Raw genomic sequence first — 17,585 nt, 5'->3', positions numbered from 1 at the left:
GGTCGTCCTGTTGACTTGTACGTTTCGTTAACTTGCTTCATACGCTCGTTTAGCTTCTTTATGGCACTTGGAGCTGACCGACAAGGATGGTAGGCACTTGGAGCTGACTGTCGCGCGCGGGCTGACTGACGTGCACGTTCGATCACTTTGAGTTGACCAACACGGGCGTGCTGACTGACGTGCACGTGCTAACTAACGTGCGCATGCTGACTGACGTTCGCAACGGCCAACTGGATAATCCTTCTTGACTCGGATGGTGATATTCATCGTATTCTCGTCGTCTCGAGTTACGTGCGGACACCTATAAATATTTTTAGACGCCTACAAAGATATTATATTTTCCCCCTTTTTCTTAATCTTCTCTTTTCCTATTTTATCTTTATTTCCCTTCTCCAAAACCCCCCCAAGCACAGTGTTATATAAGAGGCTTCTGCACATAATACAAACTAGCCTTTACAAAAAATGTATATATAAAAGAAAAGATTTAAGGTCATATCTCAATTAAAAAATTGATTTAAGACGGACTAAAAGTTAGAGAGCATAGTCAAGGCCAATCTAAACTATAAAACCAAATATGCGCATTGTTCGGCTAATACTTATTTAAGAAACCTTATCAAGTTGACTCGGACTGTTGAGAAGTTCCAAATATGGCTTCCATGATCGGGTTCGATTCCTGAATGAAGTATAAAGAAAATTTATTAAGTTACTTTTAATTTGTGTTACTTATTTTGTTAGAGGGAAAAATAGTTTTTTAATAACAATAAGTAAATCTTCTTATAATTGCCAAAAAAATAAGTTGTAAGATCCTAACTTACTTTTGATTACTTATAATTTGATCATAAATAAATAAGTAAGTTTTACCATGTTAGAGGGCAAAATAGTCTTTTAATATCAATAAGTAAATCTTCTTATGGGTCCAAAAAAACAAGAAGAAAGAAAAGTTTGGTAGATCCACACTTATATTTTTCTCCATGGCTAAAAGGACAACTTGATCCCTATACTTGGATCTCGTACTCAAATTGGTCATTTCACTTTCTTTTTTTCTCTATTTAGTCATTGTACTCCTTGTTAAATGTAAAATTAGTCTTATTTTAACTCTCCATAATCATTCCATTAAATAAAACTTGAAAGGACAATAATACCCTTACCAATCATTTCCCTTAAAAAATGCTGAAAGACACATTAGATGATTTTCGCTTGATAATTTTTGGTGTTTTATACACCTAATCATTGAATTCTTTTCTTTCTTCTTTCGCTATTTAACTATAAAACAATTGAAATTAAAATAATTAATTCATCTCCTCACTTTTCCAAAGCACAAATGACTTAAATTTGACAGTGAATTGTAGCAAAAATTCCCCTGTGAAATAGTATTTATAGTCCACGGGAAATTCTTAGTGGTAATGTAACGGAAGATGTTAGTGTTAAAAGTGGTAAGAGTTTGGGGTGTTTTTTGGGAAAACATAAAATTCAAGATAGCAAAGTTCAAAATCGGTTAGACATTAGGAAACCCACTAAACTATTAGATTGAAATTAATAGTCTTTTCCATGTCATTATTCACGACCATCAACCCTCAACTCAAGCTTCACTGTTCAAAAATGGCGATTTTGCCTTCAACTTGGTCACATTATAATTTCAATCAGGCAGAGATTCTTTGATGCGGGTTGGGCATTCGACTTGTGGTTAAAAAAATCATTATTTTGATCTTTTGATTTTAATCGGTCAATGCAATGCGGTGGATATTATGATCAATTAATACAGGTAACAGTCCAGTTTGCATCCAATTTCACGTGGACTAAATTTTCGCTGTGTAGCAAGCACATCAAACAAACGTTTTTGGAATAAGGTTTTACATGAACAAGAAAATGTTTGGCTATCAAGGGGGTGCATTCGTAAACTACCGACACCTGGCATAACATCATAGAATGCTCTGAAATATATAATCGAAGATCAAATAAAATTATGCTCGTGTAGGTCCATAGATAAATATGCAGAAACATATATAGAGTTGCAAGAAAAACTTTAAAATAGATATTCCTCCAAAATTCATTGCAGAAAAAACTTGATCAATCATGCATCGGTTTTAAATAAATTCAAAAGTGCTTTCTAAAGTAAAAAGTACGGGGACCTTTCATTGAGGGTAATGTTGTTATAAATGAAAAATTAACATTCAAAATTTAACGGATGTTAAAGAAGGATTTAACTTGTAACTAAGGTGGAATATAAGGACTAAGTTAAAGGGATAAAAAAATAGAGGGACTCATTTGATAATGAAGGCCCACTACAAGTACCAAATTGGTCTTTTCGCCTTTCCCTATTAATAAGTTAGAAAAAAGTAAGTTTTACGAGATACTTGCTTATAAGGCCAAACATACTCTAACCTTGTAAATGACTTCATATACCAAATACTGATTAACATTCCCGTGGTAGATTTAAGAATAATATTTTTTTTTCTTTTAAATTTCAAATATTAGATAATATTATCTTTGGTGCCGGTTTTCCATTTCACAAACAATTAAGATAACTCACAAGGTCGAGCAAAATTTTTTTTTTTTTTGATGAGCAGTTGTAGATAAAGAAGCATTGCACGCTCATAGGTGTCACATTCCCTCCCTCGCTGTCAGTCATCCAACATTTAGACGGCACTTTCCCCTTTTCTTTACACTCTCAAGTCTCATCTCCCAACAAACCAACAACCCAAACGGCAAACACCCAACTCAGAAGTCTCAACCAACCATGCCCCCTGCCATCCTCTTCATCCTCCTCCTCCTCCTCAACACAATCCCCGACACACACTCAATACCAAACTTTCCTCTATCAACAAGCCATCGATGGATCGTCGACGGCTCAGGCCACCGGGTGAAGCTGGCGTGCGGCAACTGGGCGGGAGGGTGAAGTCAATGGGCTTCAACTGCGTCAGGCTTACTTGGCCCACTGAGCTCGTCACGAATCGTAAGCTGATGAATCGGACGGTGAGGGAGTCGTTCAATGGGTTGGGGTTGTTTGAGTCCGCTGCTGCTGTTGGGGTTAATAATCCGCAGTTGCTGGATCTCACTCTCATCAAAGCATTCCAGGTAATGTTTTTTTTTTCTTATTTTTGTTTTTTTTTTTTTTTTTGGGATCCAATAGATATGCAATCTTTTATTGGCCAATTGGTGGCTGGTTGGTTCGCCCCTATCTTCTGCGCATAACGTGGGTTATGTTGCTGTGTGGCCACGCTGCATTCAACAGCAAATCCAATTGCGGTCGTTGGAGTTATTATACATTTGTGCTTGGAAATTACATTTTGGGGTTTTCCCTAGATAATAGAATAATTATACGGAACCCATTTTTCGATTTTAATTTATACAGAAACCATCTTTAAAGTGTATTTTTGTTGCAATTAGCCACCTCTCAGTCAAATTTTAAACTAAAAACTCAAAATTACCCTTGAAAACACATATTCAAGGCACATGACTATGTTTTTAATGTTTAGGTCTTGTTAGGATACCACTCATGTATATTGAACTTGAATTTTTTTAAACCAATTTTTGTTTTTTTGTAAAAATTTGATTGGGAGGTGGTTGATTGAAACAAGCCCCCACTTTAATGATGGTTTATATATAAATTGAAACTCAAAAGGATTTTTTTTATACTTACCTATTTTAAATGTGGTTTCTAGGAAGAAAAACCCTTATATCTTCTATGAGGGTTTTTTCTCTCTCCATGAAACACACCTTTAAAATAGGTCAAATCGATAGAATTCACATTTAAAACTTTTTTCTATTGTTAACTATGGGTAGTCCGACTCACAAAGAAGACCTCTCATTAATGTGATGACGGTGACCGAAGATGAACGATGTTCTTGCATTCCGTCAATGCGGAGGGGAGGACTAAGAATATGGATTATATAGCTGATATTCTCTTGAAAGCCATTGAAGAGGTTGGTCCTCATAATGTTGTACAAGTCGTAACCGATAATGCACCTGTTTGTAAATCTACGGGAGGCATTGTGCAAGGAAGACATTCTCATTTTTTTTTGGACTCCATGTGTTGTCCACACACTCAATCTTGCCTTAAAAAATATTTGTGGGGCAAAAAATACCGAAAGAAATGAGGTAGTGTATGAGGAATGTAGTTGGATCACCGAAGTTAGCGATGATGTTGTTGTTATAAGAAACTTCATATTGAATCATTCCTTGAGATTGTCAATGTTCATTGAACATGTGAAGTTTAAAATGCTTGCTATAGCTGAAACTCGTTTTGCTTCGGTTGTTATCATCTATGATGCACGGATACGGATACGGGATACGGATGCGACACGGATACGGGATACGGCGAAATCCAAAAAAACAAGATACGGGGATACGACGAGGAATTTTTTTTCAAATTATTATTATATATAGAAAATTTTATAAAATTCAACTAACAATCTAAATTATGAATCTATCACAAAATAACAAATTTGTAAAAAAAAAGAAATTAGAGTACATACTCATTCTATCACAAAATAACAAGTTTCAAGTTTGTAAACAGAAAGAAATTAGAATACATACTCTACTCATTCTATCACAAAATAACAAGTTTGTAAACAAAAAATACATCAAGATAAAGTGGAAGTTAGTCCGATGACTTCTTCATTGCCTTCATCATCAGCAAACAATATAGCCTCCATGGTGGGTTCATCAAGAGACAATGTGGCGACATCAAGAATACCGGCACCCTGAAATGAGTCGAATGCATCTCCACCAATATCCCACAGCTTTGATTCTCCTTCTTGATATTCTTGGGATGACCGAGAAAGCAAACGAAGATTGCTATGCACATACACAAGATCTTCTGCCCTTTCCGGTGTCATCTTGTTCCTCTTCAAAGAGTGAATGAATGAGTATGTACTCCAATTCCTTTCGCACCAAGAGGATGAGCAGGGTTGGCCTAGAAGCTTTAAGGCCAATGCTTGAAGATTTGGAGTTGAGGATCCATAGAGCACCCACATGATGTTGGATTCATCAATCCTCTATCGGCAAGAGAATCTGGATCCCTAAAAATGTCAAGAGCAGCCGAGAATCTTGCAAATTCCAAGTTAACCGTCCTCCGTTCATCGGCATTAGGATAATATCTCCTCAGACACTTGGACCTTTTCGAAGAGATCTCCTCATCCTGGTGGGGTGCTTGCCGATGGATATTCTCATTCAGCCATGTCTCGTGATAATATCTAATAAAGTTTAACATTGAATTAGACATTATTAATAAAAATAATCACTTCAAAAATAATGAATTGATAACATAATCTAAATTATTACATTGGATTCAAAGAGTGCGCCAAGCACTGAAGTGGCGTGTTGCTCTTATTCCATCTATCCTCCAAGATTTTGTGTACGACATCATAAAATGCGGAGGGATCATTTTCTCTTTTGCTCTCATGTCTATAAATAACAACATTCACCTTCTCAATCATTGTATCCCACATATCATATACCAAATGAAGGCTGGGCTTGTCGGTATCGGTGAGCCGAATCATATCATATATAGGAGCAGTGAAAGCAATAATATAATCCACCCTATCCCACCACAAATCATCAAGTACTTTCTCCTTAACAAACTGTGCTTTTCCCACATCATCATCTCTGTACGAGCTCCAACGGTCGCTAAGAACCATATCTTGGAGGCTTCTCTTGATCACCGTGAACCTCTTTAGCATGATGATCCATGAAGTAAATCGAGTATCAGCAATTGAAAGAAGCTTCATTTTCGAATGCTCATTGAACATAGCCAGCCTCATTGAGTGATTCATGATGAAGTTCTTAATCATCAAAGCATCATCATATACATCTGTAATCCAGCTGTACTCTGCATAAGAAATTGCATTAGCCTCTGTATTCTTTGCATCATAAATATTCTTAAGGGCAAGATTGAGGGTGTGAACAACACATGGAGTCCAGAAGATGTGTGAAAATTTTCCCTCCACAACTGCCCCTGCGGCCTTGCATGCTGAAGCATTACCAGTAATGATTTGGATCACATTTTGAGGCCCCACCTCTCTAATGCAAGCTTCAAGCTTCTTTACAATAAAATATTTATTCTTCTGCTCTCCCTCGGCATCAGCATTCACGCAGTGCAAGAACATTGGCCCATTGTCTGAGACCGCAATAAAATTTATCAGTGGCCTCCTCTGTGCATCTGCCCAGCCATCACTACAAATAGAGACCTCCTTTTGCTTCCATGTGCCCCTGATGGGCTCCAACAACCTCTCTACGTGAGCCTTCTCACGTTGCAAAAGAGTGGTTCTCAAAGAATTATAACCCGGAGGCTTGTAACCGACAATTGAATTGCTTGCGGCATATGTGATCATCTTGGAGAAATAAGGATTTCTTGCCAAATTAAATGACAGCCCACCAGTATAGAACATCCTTGCAATCATTGAATCCAATTCATCTCTTGCCCCTGTATTGAAGGCCTGTTCAACAGTGGTGACTCCCCTCCTCTTTGGCTCACTTAGACGAGAATGCATGCATTGACTTCCTGCTGCTGCACTTGATGCTGAAGAACCTGGCAACGTCACTGTCCTAGGCATAGAAGCCATCACCCTTGCTTCTGCTTGATCCATATCAGCTTGCATGTCTATCATATTGTGCTGCTTAACACCTTTGCACACTTTAATTCCTTGGCCACTAGTCCGCATTAGATGAGCTTTGACCCTTGAGTAAGAGGATGTAAATACTTCATGACAGTAACTACACATCCACTGCCAATTCCCCCTCCTTTACCCATCTTCTCCAACCTCGTGACATACTTCCACAAAGGAGTGTGATCATCTTGAACAGACTGTGCACCAGAACTACCTTCTGCTTCCATTGCTATAAACAACAACAAGTACTAATTAAATATTAAACCATAACATATATGGAACATAATATGAATTACAATGCAAGAAATATTTATTAGTTAGCATGCTAATTACTATTTTAAGCTTTTTTTCTAATTATACTAATTAATAAGTTGTTGCTCACTGACTTTGTTTTTCGTTTTACAGATTATACTTGAGAGTAAAGTAGCAACAAGCAGGGATGAAGGATCAATCAAATTTTCCAACACATCTGCCAAAATAAATGTCCATAATATATTCATTAAATATGTATATTCATATTGTAATAATAGTTGAGTGATAATGATCTCAATGACCATGTTCATGCATATAACTTCAAATTTTGCATCACAATTCACAATATATAAGTTTATCTATTTAAAAAGACACATGTATAGTTAACAACTACTTACCTTCAAGAAAGACAATATTTATCTTTATAATTATGCACAAAAAGAATTATGTCTTTTCCTTTTAACTAATGCTAATTATCTAACAGACCAATTTAATCGTATGTGAATATCAACAACACATTTATATAAGTTCAGCAATCAAACACACAAATGTTCAGACAACAATAACTAATGTAAAGATTAAATACCAAATGAAATGACTTTCTCAGTTGCTCAGCAGTAGCAAATTCTCAGTTGCTCAGCAGTAGCAGTTTGTTGCATAAACAAAAAACAAAGTCTTTTAAAAAAATTAAAAAAATAAGTGAAGAGATAGACTCAGAGAGATGAAGATATCGAGAGAGAGAGAGACGAAGATATTGAGTACCCAAATGGCTTCCTAACAACATTACCCAACCCGTTAACCAACCCATTAACCCTTCCTCAATTGCCAACGAAATCTCAGACGTTGAGAGAGAACCAGAGAGACGGAGAGAAAACCAGACGAAATCTCAGACGTTGAGAGAGAACCAGAGAGACGGAGAGAAAACCAGAGAGACGAAGAGAGAGAGAGAAGAGAACCAGAGATATTGAGAGAGAGAAAATGAGAGAGACAGAGGTATTGAGAGAGAGCAAGAGAGACGAAGAGAGAGAGAGAGAGAAGAGAATGAGCAGCGAGATCTTACCTAGCGAGAGAGACGTCGGAGATCTGAAGATGAGATCTGAGGCTGAGATCTGTGGACGAGATCTGAGGACGTCGGCGTCGGAGATCGAGGACGAGCGTCGTCGGAGATCGAGGACGAGATCGAAGACAAGATCTGACTTCTGAGGAGTAAGACGCACTGAGAGAAGATGAGGACCAACGGCGGTAAAATGAGGGGACCAGCGGAGAGAAGAAGACGAGATCGAGGTGATTTTAGGGTTTCGTTTTAGGTTTTTGGGTTTCGGTTACGGGTTTTGTTCTCTCATTTTGTTCGATGTTTTTTGGATTTGACCAATCCCACCCGTATCCACCCTCATTTTGACCGTATCCGCCCAAGTTGACCATTGACCCGTGTCGGACACGGCTTTGGCCGTGTCCGACACGTGTCGTGCACGTATCGGGGCGAATCCGTGTCCGATTCGAGTCAGACACTGATTCGTTGCCTCCGGGGGTGAATCCGTGCTTCATAGGTTATCATGTCGCGACGATTCAAAAAGATCAAACGTGGTCTTATGGACATGGTCATTAGTGAGAGTTGGAGTCTTTATCGAGATGATAATCTTGGGAGGGCTCAATTTGTTAAGGATAAAATTTTGGATGATATTTGGTGGGATAAAATAGAATATATTATCTTTTTACCGAGCCAATCTATAATATGGTTCGATCTGCCGACACCGACAAGTCAAATCTTCACTTAGTTTATGATATGTAGGATTCTATGATTGAAAAAGTAAAGAATTGTATTTATAGAAAAGAAGGCAAGAGGGATGATGCATATTCATCATTTTACATTGTGGTACATACTATTATTGTTGATCGATGGAATAAGAGCAATACATCATTACATTGCTTAGCTCATTCACTAAACCCAAAGTGAGCATTTTTTTCCTCAAATAAACTTTTAATCTATATTGATTAGACTATAGTAGTTGATATTATTTATGAATGTTTTTCTATCTTGTAGATATTATAGCGCGACTTGGCTTATTGAAGCTCCGAATCGAGTTGCACCACACATGGATCCCGAGATCTCCAATGAAAGAGCTAAATGCTTGAAGAGTTATTTTCCTAACTCCGAGGAGCGGAAAATGGTTACTGTGAAATTTGCTAAATTTTCCACCGCACAAGGTATATTTGCGGATCATGACTCTTTGGATGATAGGGGGAAAATGGATGTAAAATCTTGGTAGGTTATCTATGAAACATCTACACCAAAATTGCAAGAGTTAGCATTAAAGTTGATTGGGCATCATTGTTCCTCTTCTTGTTGTGAGAGAAATTAGAGCATTTATAAATTTATTCATTCTCTTAAGAGGAATAAGATGACTCCACAACGAACGGAAGTATGGTATATGTTTACACAAATCTCCGTCTTCTTTCTAGGAGATCCTCGGAATACTCTGAAGGGGAGACAAAGATGTGGGACATAGGAGGAGATCCGTCTTCTTTCTAGGAGATCCTCGGAATACTCTGAAGGGGAGACAAAGATGTGGGACATAGGAGGAGATGAATTTGAATCATTCAATGGTGCCGACATTTTAGAAGTTGCAAACCTTTCTCTTGACGAGCCGGAGCTTGAGACCATTGTATTTAATGAGTATGAAAATGTCGAATGTTGATTGTCTTCTAACTGGTGCAAGAAATATAGTTTTAACTTTTGGAATATGCTAGTGAGTTGTAGGAGGTATATTTACAACTTTAAAAAATATACTTGTATAGTTGTAATATTTTGAGAGATGCTTGTAATATTTTGGGGTATAGTTCTAACTTGTGAAGGTATGCTTGTAATTTTTAACTCGTTTTGCGAGGTAGGCTTGTATTTTTGTATGCTCAAGATGAAAACAATGAAATTTAGAATTTAGTATTATCTTCAAATCAGTTACATAACTTACATTTGTCATTGATTATACAAGCCAATGTTACATAATAAAATCAGTTACATAACTTACATTTGTCATTGATTATACAAGCCAATGTTACATAATAATATAAGTATATAACATACAAATTGATCTATTTTTTATACAAGCCAATGTTACATAATAATATAAGTATATAACATACAAATTGATCTATTTTTCTATATGTTCCTCTTCTCTTTCTTGTCTTCTTTAACATTATTGTCTTCAATTCTCCAAGAAATCATTACCATCCTGACGTCTTAATTCACATCTGCAACATGCACTTTCCTTTAGTTTCTTATTTATAATCTCCACTTTACATAACAAAAAATATGAAAATGTAATAAATATTTAATTCAATATTGATCTAAAGTGAATTATTTTATATATATACAACCGTGTCCCCGTACCCTACTTTACACAAATTTGCCGTGTCCCGTACCCGTATCTAGGCAACATAAAGCTATCCTAACAGCATGTTATTTGATTAATCGAATGTCTTCTTCTGTTCTGCAAGATAAAATTCCTTTTAAAGTTTTATACCCAACAATGATCTCTTTTTGCTTCCTCCAAAGATTTTTGGCTCTCTGTGCTTTGTTCATAATCATAGTCCAAACAAATAAAAGTTTGACTCTCGGCCTGTTAAAGACATTTTTCTTAGCTACTCCCGAAAACATAATGTTATAAGTGTTTCTGTCCATCACTAAATAATTTTGTATTATCTGCTGATGTAACATTCTTTAAAGATAAACCTAGTTATTCTAGTTCTCCAATTCCATTATCATATCCGACATTCACAATAGTCCTCTAGCAAATGAGGAAGTGGCAGACTAGTTTCTGAAATGCCTCCGCAACTTGAGAAGTATGAGAGAAAGTGTTCATCTCCTCATTAGTGAGGAAACAGTCCTCATATTTGCGATCCCCCATGGACAAACGAGATACTTCGAACATCTCGTGCAAAGCAATCCCGATTTCTCCTGCTAGAGTGAAGAAGTTATTACTATCAGTGTTGTAAACCTCTAGGATGCGATACAATATGAGTGCACAAATCTCAGCACCGTACTTCGAAGCTCTCACTGCAGCATAAAGCCCATCACCCGCAATCTCTCCTCAAAGGTGACGAGAGCCAAGTCCACTAAACGGGCCTACTACTGGATATCCATTGATCTAATCTAACCAAGGAACCTGGTCTCCCCGTTAGGATATTGAGCTTCAGTCTTGGTGAGCTCATTTCCAAAGATATTAGGGACAACAGGTACTTCATTAACAGGAGCATCCTCATTCACAAAATCCGGACGCAGACCTATGATGTTGACTCCGTAGAACCCTTCTTGACGAAAGCCACTTCCATGCTTCAAAGAGCCTATCTTGACACTACCTTCCCAATTGGTGAGGTTATAGCGTATGAGTCGGGGCACGGCAAGACGCTGCAAGAACATGAAGGAGACCTGACATTCTATCATCGGTAAAGCAAATCGATGATCTCCCTGAGCATAATACCGATACTCTTCTCCCCAATGGAAAAGAGAATTGCTACTAGGTGTACTATCCCCGAAGAGAAAATGCGGCTTCACCCATACATCTTCCTAAAGGACTGAGAACTTTGCGTCAGTGATTATTTCCCATAAAGTTCTATTGCTAACAGAACGGGTGGTCTCGATCCTCTCTTGGCTACTGCCTTTAGAGAACAGAGGGACGCTTTCGTCAAAAGCATACGCCACCTCAGGGTTATGAGTTCCATCATGACCGAAATGATTATGATCGTCCACAGGAGCCTTCGAGTAAGCAACTGCACAACAACAACAAATGAGTTAGCAGACGAAGATCAAATTTAGCCATCATACTCAGAAGCGGAGGCAAACCTCGCTCATAAGTGAAGACCATCTTTATCGCTAAGTGTTGACAAAGATGAAGTGAATTTCAACCGAAAATAGGGAAATTCACTCGCATGTTTAAGTTAGCGAACTTTACCCAATTCGAATAGGCTAATCTCACTCAAGCGAAAGTCACCCAAATTAGTGAACATCACTCTAGTGAAGATCACTCGAAACAGAGCAACAAACTCTGCTCAAATGAAGTCTGCTGCAGAAGCCCAAAAGGCTAACAGCGATGAGCTCCGCCTGAGAAGTGAAACTCACCACATTGAGCGCCATTGATGGCTACTCATAAAGCTTCGTTACCAGCAACGAGGCCACAAGTGGCTGTAAGATCTCGCCTTTAACGACTGATCAAGTTATCAAATGTCTTGAGACATTGTTTAAAGCCTAATAGGTCGAGATTTAGGCTGATCTGATGATCACCATTAATGGGTTCGAAGCTTACCCATAGCCTTTTCCGTCTCCATCGACGCCTCTTCAGCCTTTAACCGATGAGCTCCTCGAGCGGAGCCTCTTCCCCTGAAGATAGCATGACGAGGAGCTATAGATGATGAACTTTGGGGATTTTAAGAAAGGTAGGGTTTGAAGAAAAGTGGAGAGTTTTTGAAATCAAACTGAAGGAGGCAAACAGTCTATTTATAGACCAGCCTCAAACTTCATTAAAGATTCTTCGCCTTAAATTTCACCAAAGATCTCGCTGTCAAACTCTGCCGAAGATTTCGCTCACGAACTTCGCTGAAGATTCTTCGTCTTGAACTCTGCCTAATATCTCGCTGCCGAACATCGTTGAAGATTTTGCTACCGAACTTCGCCGAAGATTTTGCTCTGAACTTCGCCAGAGATTCGAGCCTTGAACTTTGCCAAGAATCTCGCTTCGAATAAACTTCACTAGACACGCAAATAGAAGACCTAAGTTTTATATCCTCTAGCCGAGCCTCGCCCAACCAACTCATTGAGTCTCTCCTAAGCCGACTTACTGAGTCTCCCCCAGATGACTGTTTCTTAAGTAAGTGAACATCGCCCCAATTCAACAGGGCACTAAGGCGAACCTCGCCAGAGCATTACAAGTGAATTTTACTAAGTCTTCAAGTTGAGAAAAATCACAACTCAATTTGTTTGAGACCTGATATAATGAACCTCGCCAAAATGACTTAGCAGATTTCACTAAGTCTCCAAATTGAGTAAACTTCAACTCGATTTATTTGAGACTTCATTTGGCGAATTTCAAACTGATTCTCGCCAACACAAGAAAGCCTGAGCTTCGCTTCCAACACAGTGACTCAATATATAGATCAAGTCATGTAGAGTTCAAAGCTCGCTACAGAAGTAAAGTATGCACAGATCAATTATACAGAAGATGGACAATTTCAATATTCAAGAAAAGTTCATTTTTATTGATCGAAGACTTTACTACAAGAAGGCGACACTCTGACTATCCAATTATAAGGATGATGTGTACTTATTGCTATTTACTACTGTCCTATATTTCTAAAATATGGGTAATGTGACGACAGAAGAGCATATACGAGCTGCACCAAGCTATAGCCCATACTCCGATCTCACAAGATTGAGAAAACAAGGATTTTCCCACAACAAGGGAAAATAGCTCCAACTTACTCCTCCCTAGACTCTATGCCAGGGGATGAGAGAAAGCTGTTGAATAAGAAGTCCCCGCTTGCACGGGACTGAAACATATCAACAGTAAGAAGTACTTCTTGCAACTAAAATTTAACGTCAGGCTTGAGTTAGCCACACAATGTCTAATTACGATCTAGGTTCACGTTCGTGACACCTAGTTACTGTCGGAGTGCTCGCTCGTGGAGATCCAATGATCCTTCTTCAAGTGCCACTTCAGTCGTCGAACACTCTTATATAGAGCTCGGCGCTCTAAGCTTCATGTGTCTCTATCGCGATTCAGCTCGCCCCAAGCTATTGATTGATTCTTGACGATCTCATCAAGCATCTCTTTTTCATCCGCTTGATTGCCCTTTATTTGAGCTAGCTCCTGTTGAAGCCTTTTGATCTCTGCTCCTCTGTCGAGGTGCATCTTCGATCTAGGCGATGATGGCTTAGACATGGAGAGGAAAAAGAAGATGAAGATGAAGGCCGTGAGAATGGAAGAGGATGACTACTATTTATAACCTCTTTTAAAATCCTAACTCTCAAGAAAATCACATCTTATTAAGATTTGATTGGACCGGATAAAGAGACTAAGTCTTAGCCTAAAACTCGGTCAAATCCACAGCGGATCTTGTGAGACTTTCAATCAAGAGATTTCGTCCGCAAATCATGATGCAAATCCAGAGGTGAATCTCAACAAACTTCGCCAACCAGCGAACGTTGCCAACTGACGAGCTTTGCCAACATGGTCAAAGCAAATTGAGTCTTGCCAGCTAGCGAATGTCGTCAATCAACAAACTTTACCCAGCAGCCCAAAATTGAGCGACCTTCGCTCGTACCAAGAATCAGTGGAACTTCGCTAATTTGCCAACATTGTCTCATCAGCAGAAAAAGATAAACTTCGTCCAAACATGGATTTGGAAAAGTACAATCATCATCCACCCTTCGATACAAGTTTACAACCAAGAAAGGTATGTTCAAACAGTACACCTCTGACGATTAAGTGGGCGAATGAAGACAAGTTTCAATCCAAACAAGACAACTCAAGCTACATTCAACATTACACATCTGGCCATTTACCCAAAATATTTTAATCTAGCTACAAATTGAAATGCAGGATCTTGAAAACTTTGGGCGGTCTTGTAGACGGTCAAAATATATTTTTATTTAGACCGATGATCAGCTTGGATCTAAGAAGTGAATGTCCATGTGCTAAACACTTTAAATGGGTCCAAAATTAAGCACACAATAAGCTGCAGCGAAGGTCACCTGACAACAAGAGCGAACCTCACCAAACAGTTCATTAATTGGTTGAGTCTAGAGTCGAACTCTGTGTCAAATTCAAACTCATCGGAGAAGTTCGCCAGCCAGTGAACTCCACCCACGTCAACTTAAGTGGACCAAGTCATCCACTTCCGAAGAAGACTCGCCCATGTCCATAGCGACCCTCACCCACGTCTTTAGTGAATTTCACTAAGCTCGCGAAGTTCGCCAAATAGCCGTTTTGAGAGCTATTTTCAAAGGGAATAATCGCTCCCCATTATCTCCTACTTAATGGCTACTTAATTCACAATTAAAGACCATTAACTCTCTCTTTTAGCCTATAAACGTAGAGGAAATCATCCATTTCACAAGTTCGGAAGCCTTAGCTAAGAATACACATGCGTAAAGAGATTGTAGTCGCACTTGTGATTTGTTTGAGAGAAGCTGCTGAGAGAAGTTTGAGTTATCTTCCAAGCAATCCACCTCTTATAAACAACAAAAGACCCGTTGTCTTAGTCAGTACGTCAACGGAGTATAAGATCGACGCTCCATCGGTACATTAAAAAGAACCCTCCCCGGGAAATATAAAATTTTCTTTTGTTTCACTTTTATTTGTTTTATTGTAATCTGAGTTAATTACAATATTAAAATGAACCGAAACACCATCAAACCAAAGAGACATGACGTAATTATTGAAATCGTAGATCACTTGCCAATTGTTATATTTGATTATGAAGTTTAAGAATGATGCACTAATAGTTAGCTCGTATTTTATGTATCTTTTCTTCCGCCTGTGAATGTCTGCGTCTGCTTTTATCCTACTTGGAAGATGATGATAAAGTTAATGCAAAAGTTTTTGCTTTTAATAAAGTGGAGCTTCCAACGCCTGCTCTCATTTTTTTAGTTTTCCAAACAGTGTAAAAAATATTTTGTCCTTTCAATATCGATATCAACTATGTTGTGCTGAGCTCGTAATAAGAAAGACTGATTTGACATTATCCCTTATACCCCTTGACTGCCTAGATTTTAAATGTTCCTCTTCCTCCATCAATATTCATTTTACATTTTTCTCGCGTAAGTTACAAAAGAAAATCCCTTATGGTTTGCATGATTGACAAAAGATTCCCTGAGATTTTAAAAGTGATACTTGTGGTGTAGTAAATTAGGTCGTGCTAAACTAGGCCATTCCATCTCAAAGACTACCTATTTAAACTTCCCTTCTCACCAATTGCAACTTTTACATATTCTAAATTTCAAAATTTAAGATTTCAATCAACTGAAGCAATTCAGAACAGGCTGTTGTGGCGAATCTAGCCAGTAACAACCTCATGGTTATACTCGACAATCAGATAACAAAGCCAGGCTGGTGCTGCAGCAAACTTGATGGCAATGGTTTCTTTGGAGATAGATACTTTGATCCTGATGAATGGCTAAAGGGGCTAACTCTGATGGCAACACTGTTCAACACATTGCCTAATGTGATCGGAATGAGCCTCAGGAATGAGCTACGAGGGCCTAATCAGAATGTTAGTGAATGGTACAGGTAAAAGTTTTTAGGATTTTTACCTATATACCTCCAGGTCTATCTTATTTGCAGATTTCCATGAAATCCTAATATTTGGTAATTTATTCCTACATTGTTTGAGATTGAGTTACGATACCTCTCTCCTTTAACATTGTTAAATTTCAAACTGAGAAGAGGTATAATGAATAAAATACCTTTCTCTTCCTAACAAAATAAAGTTTTTTTGGCACATATATCCTCTCGGTCTACCATATTTGCATATTTATCCCCAAATCCAGATATTTGCTATAATTTACCTTCGTGAATTTTAGTGGTCTGAAATGAGAGGGGTACGAGAAAAAGTTCAATCTGAGAATTTGCTGGGTAGATTAGCCAATTTGTAGATCTGAGGGGTAAATTTGCAAATAGAATGTTTAGGGGGTGTACAGACAGGAACCCAAAATTTTATTACCAACAAAAGATCAAAGTAGTCGAAAGTTCGTACTTGGAAGTTTTTCATCTGTTCATATATGTCAATATAGGTACATGCAAAAAGGGGCTGAGGCTGTGCACGGAGCAAACCCAAATGTGCTTGTTATACTTTCAGGTTTAGACTACGACAAAGATCTCAGCTTCCTCTTAAAAAACCAGGTTCATCTAACATTTACACAGAAACTTGTCTTTGAGCTACACTGGTACGGGTTCTCTGATGGCGGTGACTGGGAGAATGGAAATATTAATGAGGTATGTGCAAGTGTAGTTCACAATTTCACAAGGAAAGGAGGTTTTCTGCTCGATCTAGGTTGGCCTTTGTTTCTATCAGAGTTTGGACTTGATATAAAGGGAGCAGATGTTGCTGGTAATAGATTTATGAGCTGCGTTGCAAGTGTAGCAGCTGAATTGGATTTGGATTGGGCTATATGGGCACTTCAAGGGAGCTACTATATTCGACAGGGGCAACTCGGTATGGATGAGACTTATGGTGTGCTAAGCTGGGACTGGTGTAAGCCTAGGAACCCAAAATTTCTGCAGAGGATTTCAGCTTTACAATCTACCTTCCAAGGTATACAAATCGAGTAAAATTTAGGGTTAAGTTCAGAAAGCCCCTTAAGTTTGGCCGTTTTCTAAGGTAACCTTCTAAAGTTTAGAAATGTTACTTAATCCCCTTTAAGTTTAGACAGATAAGGCCCCAACTAACACCGTTAGCTCTGACTGTGCATGTGAAATCACATGCGTCCAAATGACATTTTTGAATATGCTTGGCAGGTTTCCTAAAACACTCAACTGAAGGCGGGTTAAGTGACATTTTTAAAGTTTAGATGGGTTATCTCAAAATCAGCCAAACTTAAAAGGGGTTTTGTTAAATTTTACCCTAAAATTTATTGCTCATGTGTTTCATTATATCCGTTTACCATCTTATTTTGTTATGATTTAGGTCCTGGACTCTCAAATATCGAGCCATACGATATAATCTTCCATCCGC

The 17,585-nt window shown here is 38.3% G+C and overlaps 1 protein-coding gene across 1 annotated transcript in view; it reads left to right on the top strand.

Annotated features, from left to right (window-relative positions):
* LOC109824732 overlaps nt 2,600–17,585 on the top strand; it is a 15,500-nt gene continuing 514 nt past the window's right edge. The window contains 6 exon segments of the mRNA XM_020391377.1: nt 2,600–2,882; nt 2,885–3,075; nt 15,894–16,141; nt 16,645–17,165; nt 17,538–17,583; nt 17,585. The exon segment at nt 17,585 is cut by the window's right edge and continues 514 nt beyond it. Coding sequence (XP_020246966.1) covers nt 2,738–2,882; nt 2,885–3,075; nt 15,894–16,141; nt 16,645–17,165; nt 17,538–17,583; nt 17,585 — 1,152 coding nt within the window. The 5' untranslated portion in view covers nt 2,600–2,737.

This window comes from Asparagus officinalis, chromosome 9 (genome assembly GCF_001876935.1).
Source record: "Asparagus officinalis chromosome 9, Aspof.V1, whole genome shotgun sequence".
Lineage (NCBI taxonomy): Eukaryota > Viridiplantae > Streptophyta > Magnoliopsida > Asparagales > Asparagaceae > Asparagus > Asparagus officinalis.
The sequence above is the reverse complement of the archived record's forward strand: the minus strand, read 5'-3'. Positions and strand labels throughout refer to the sequence as shown.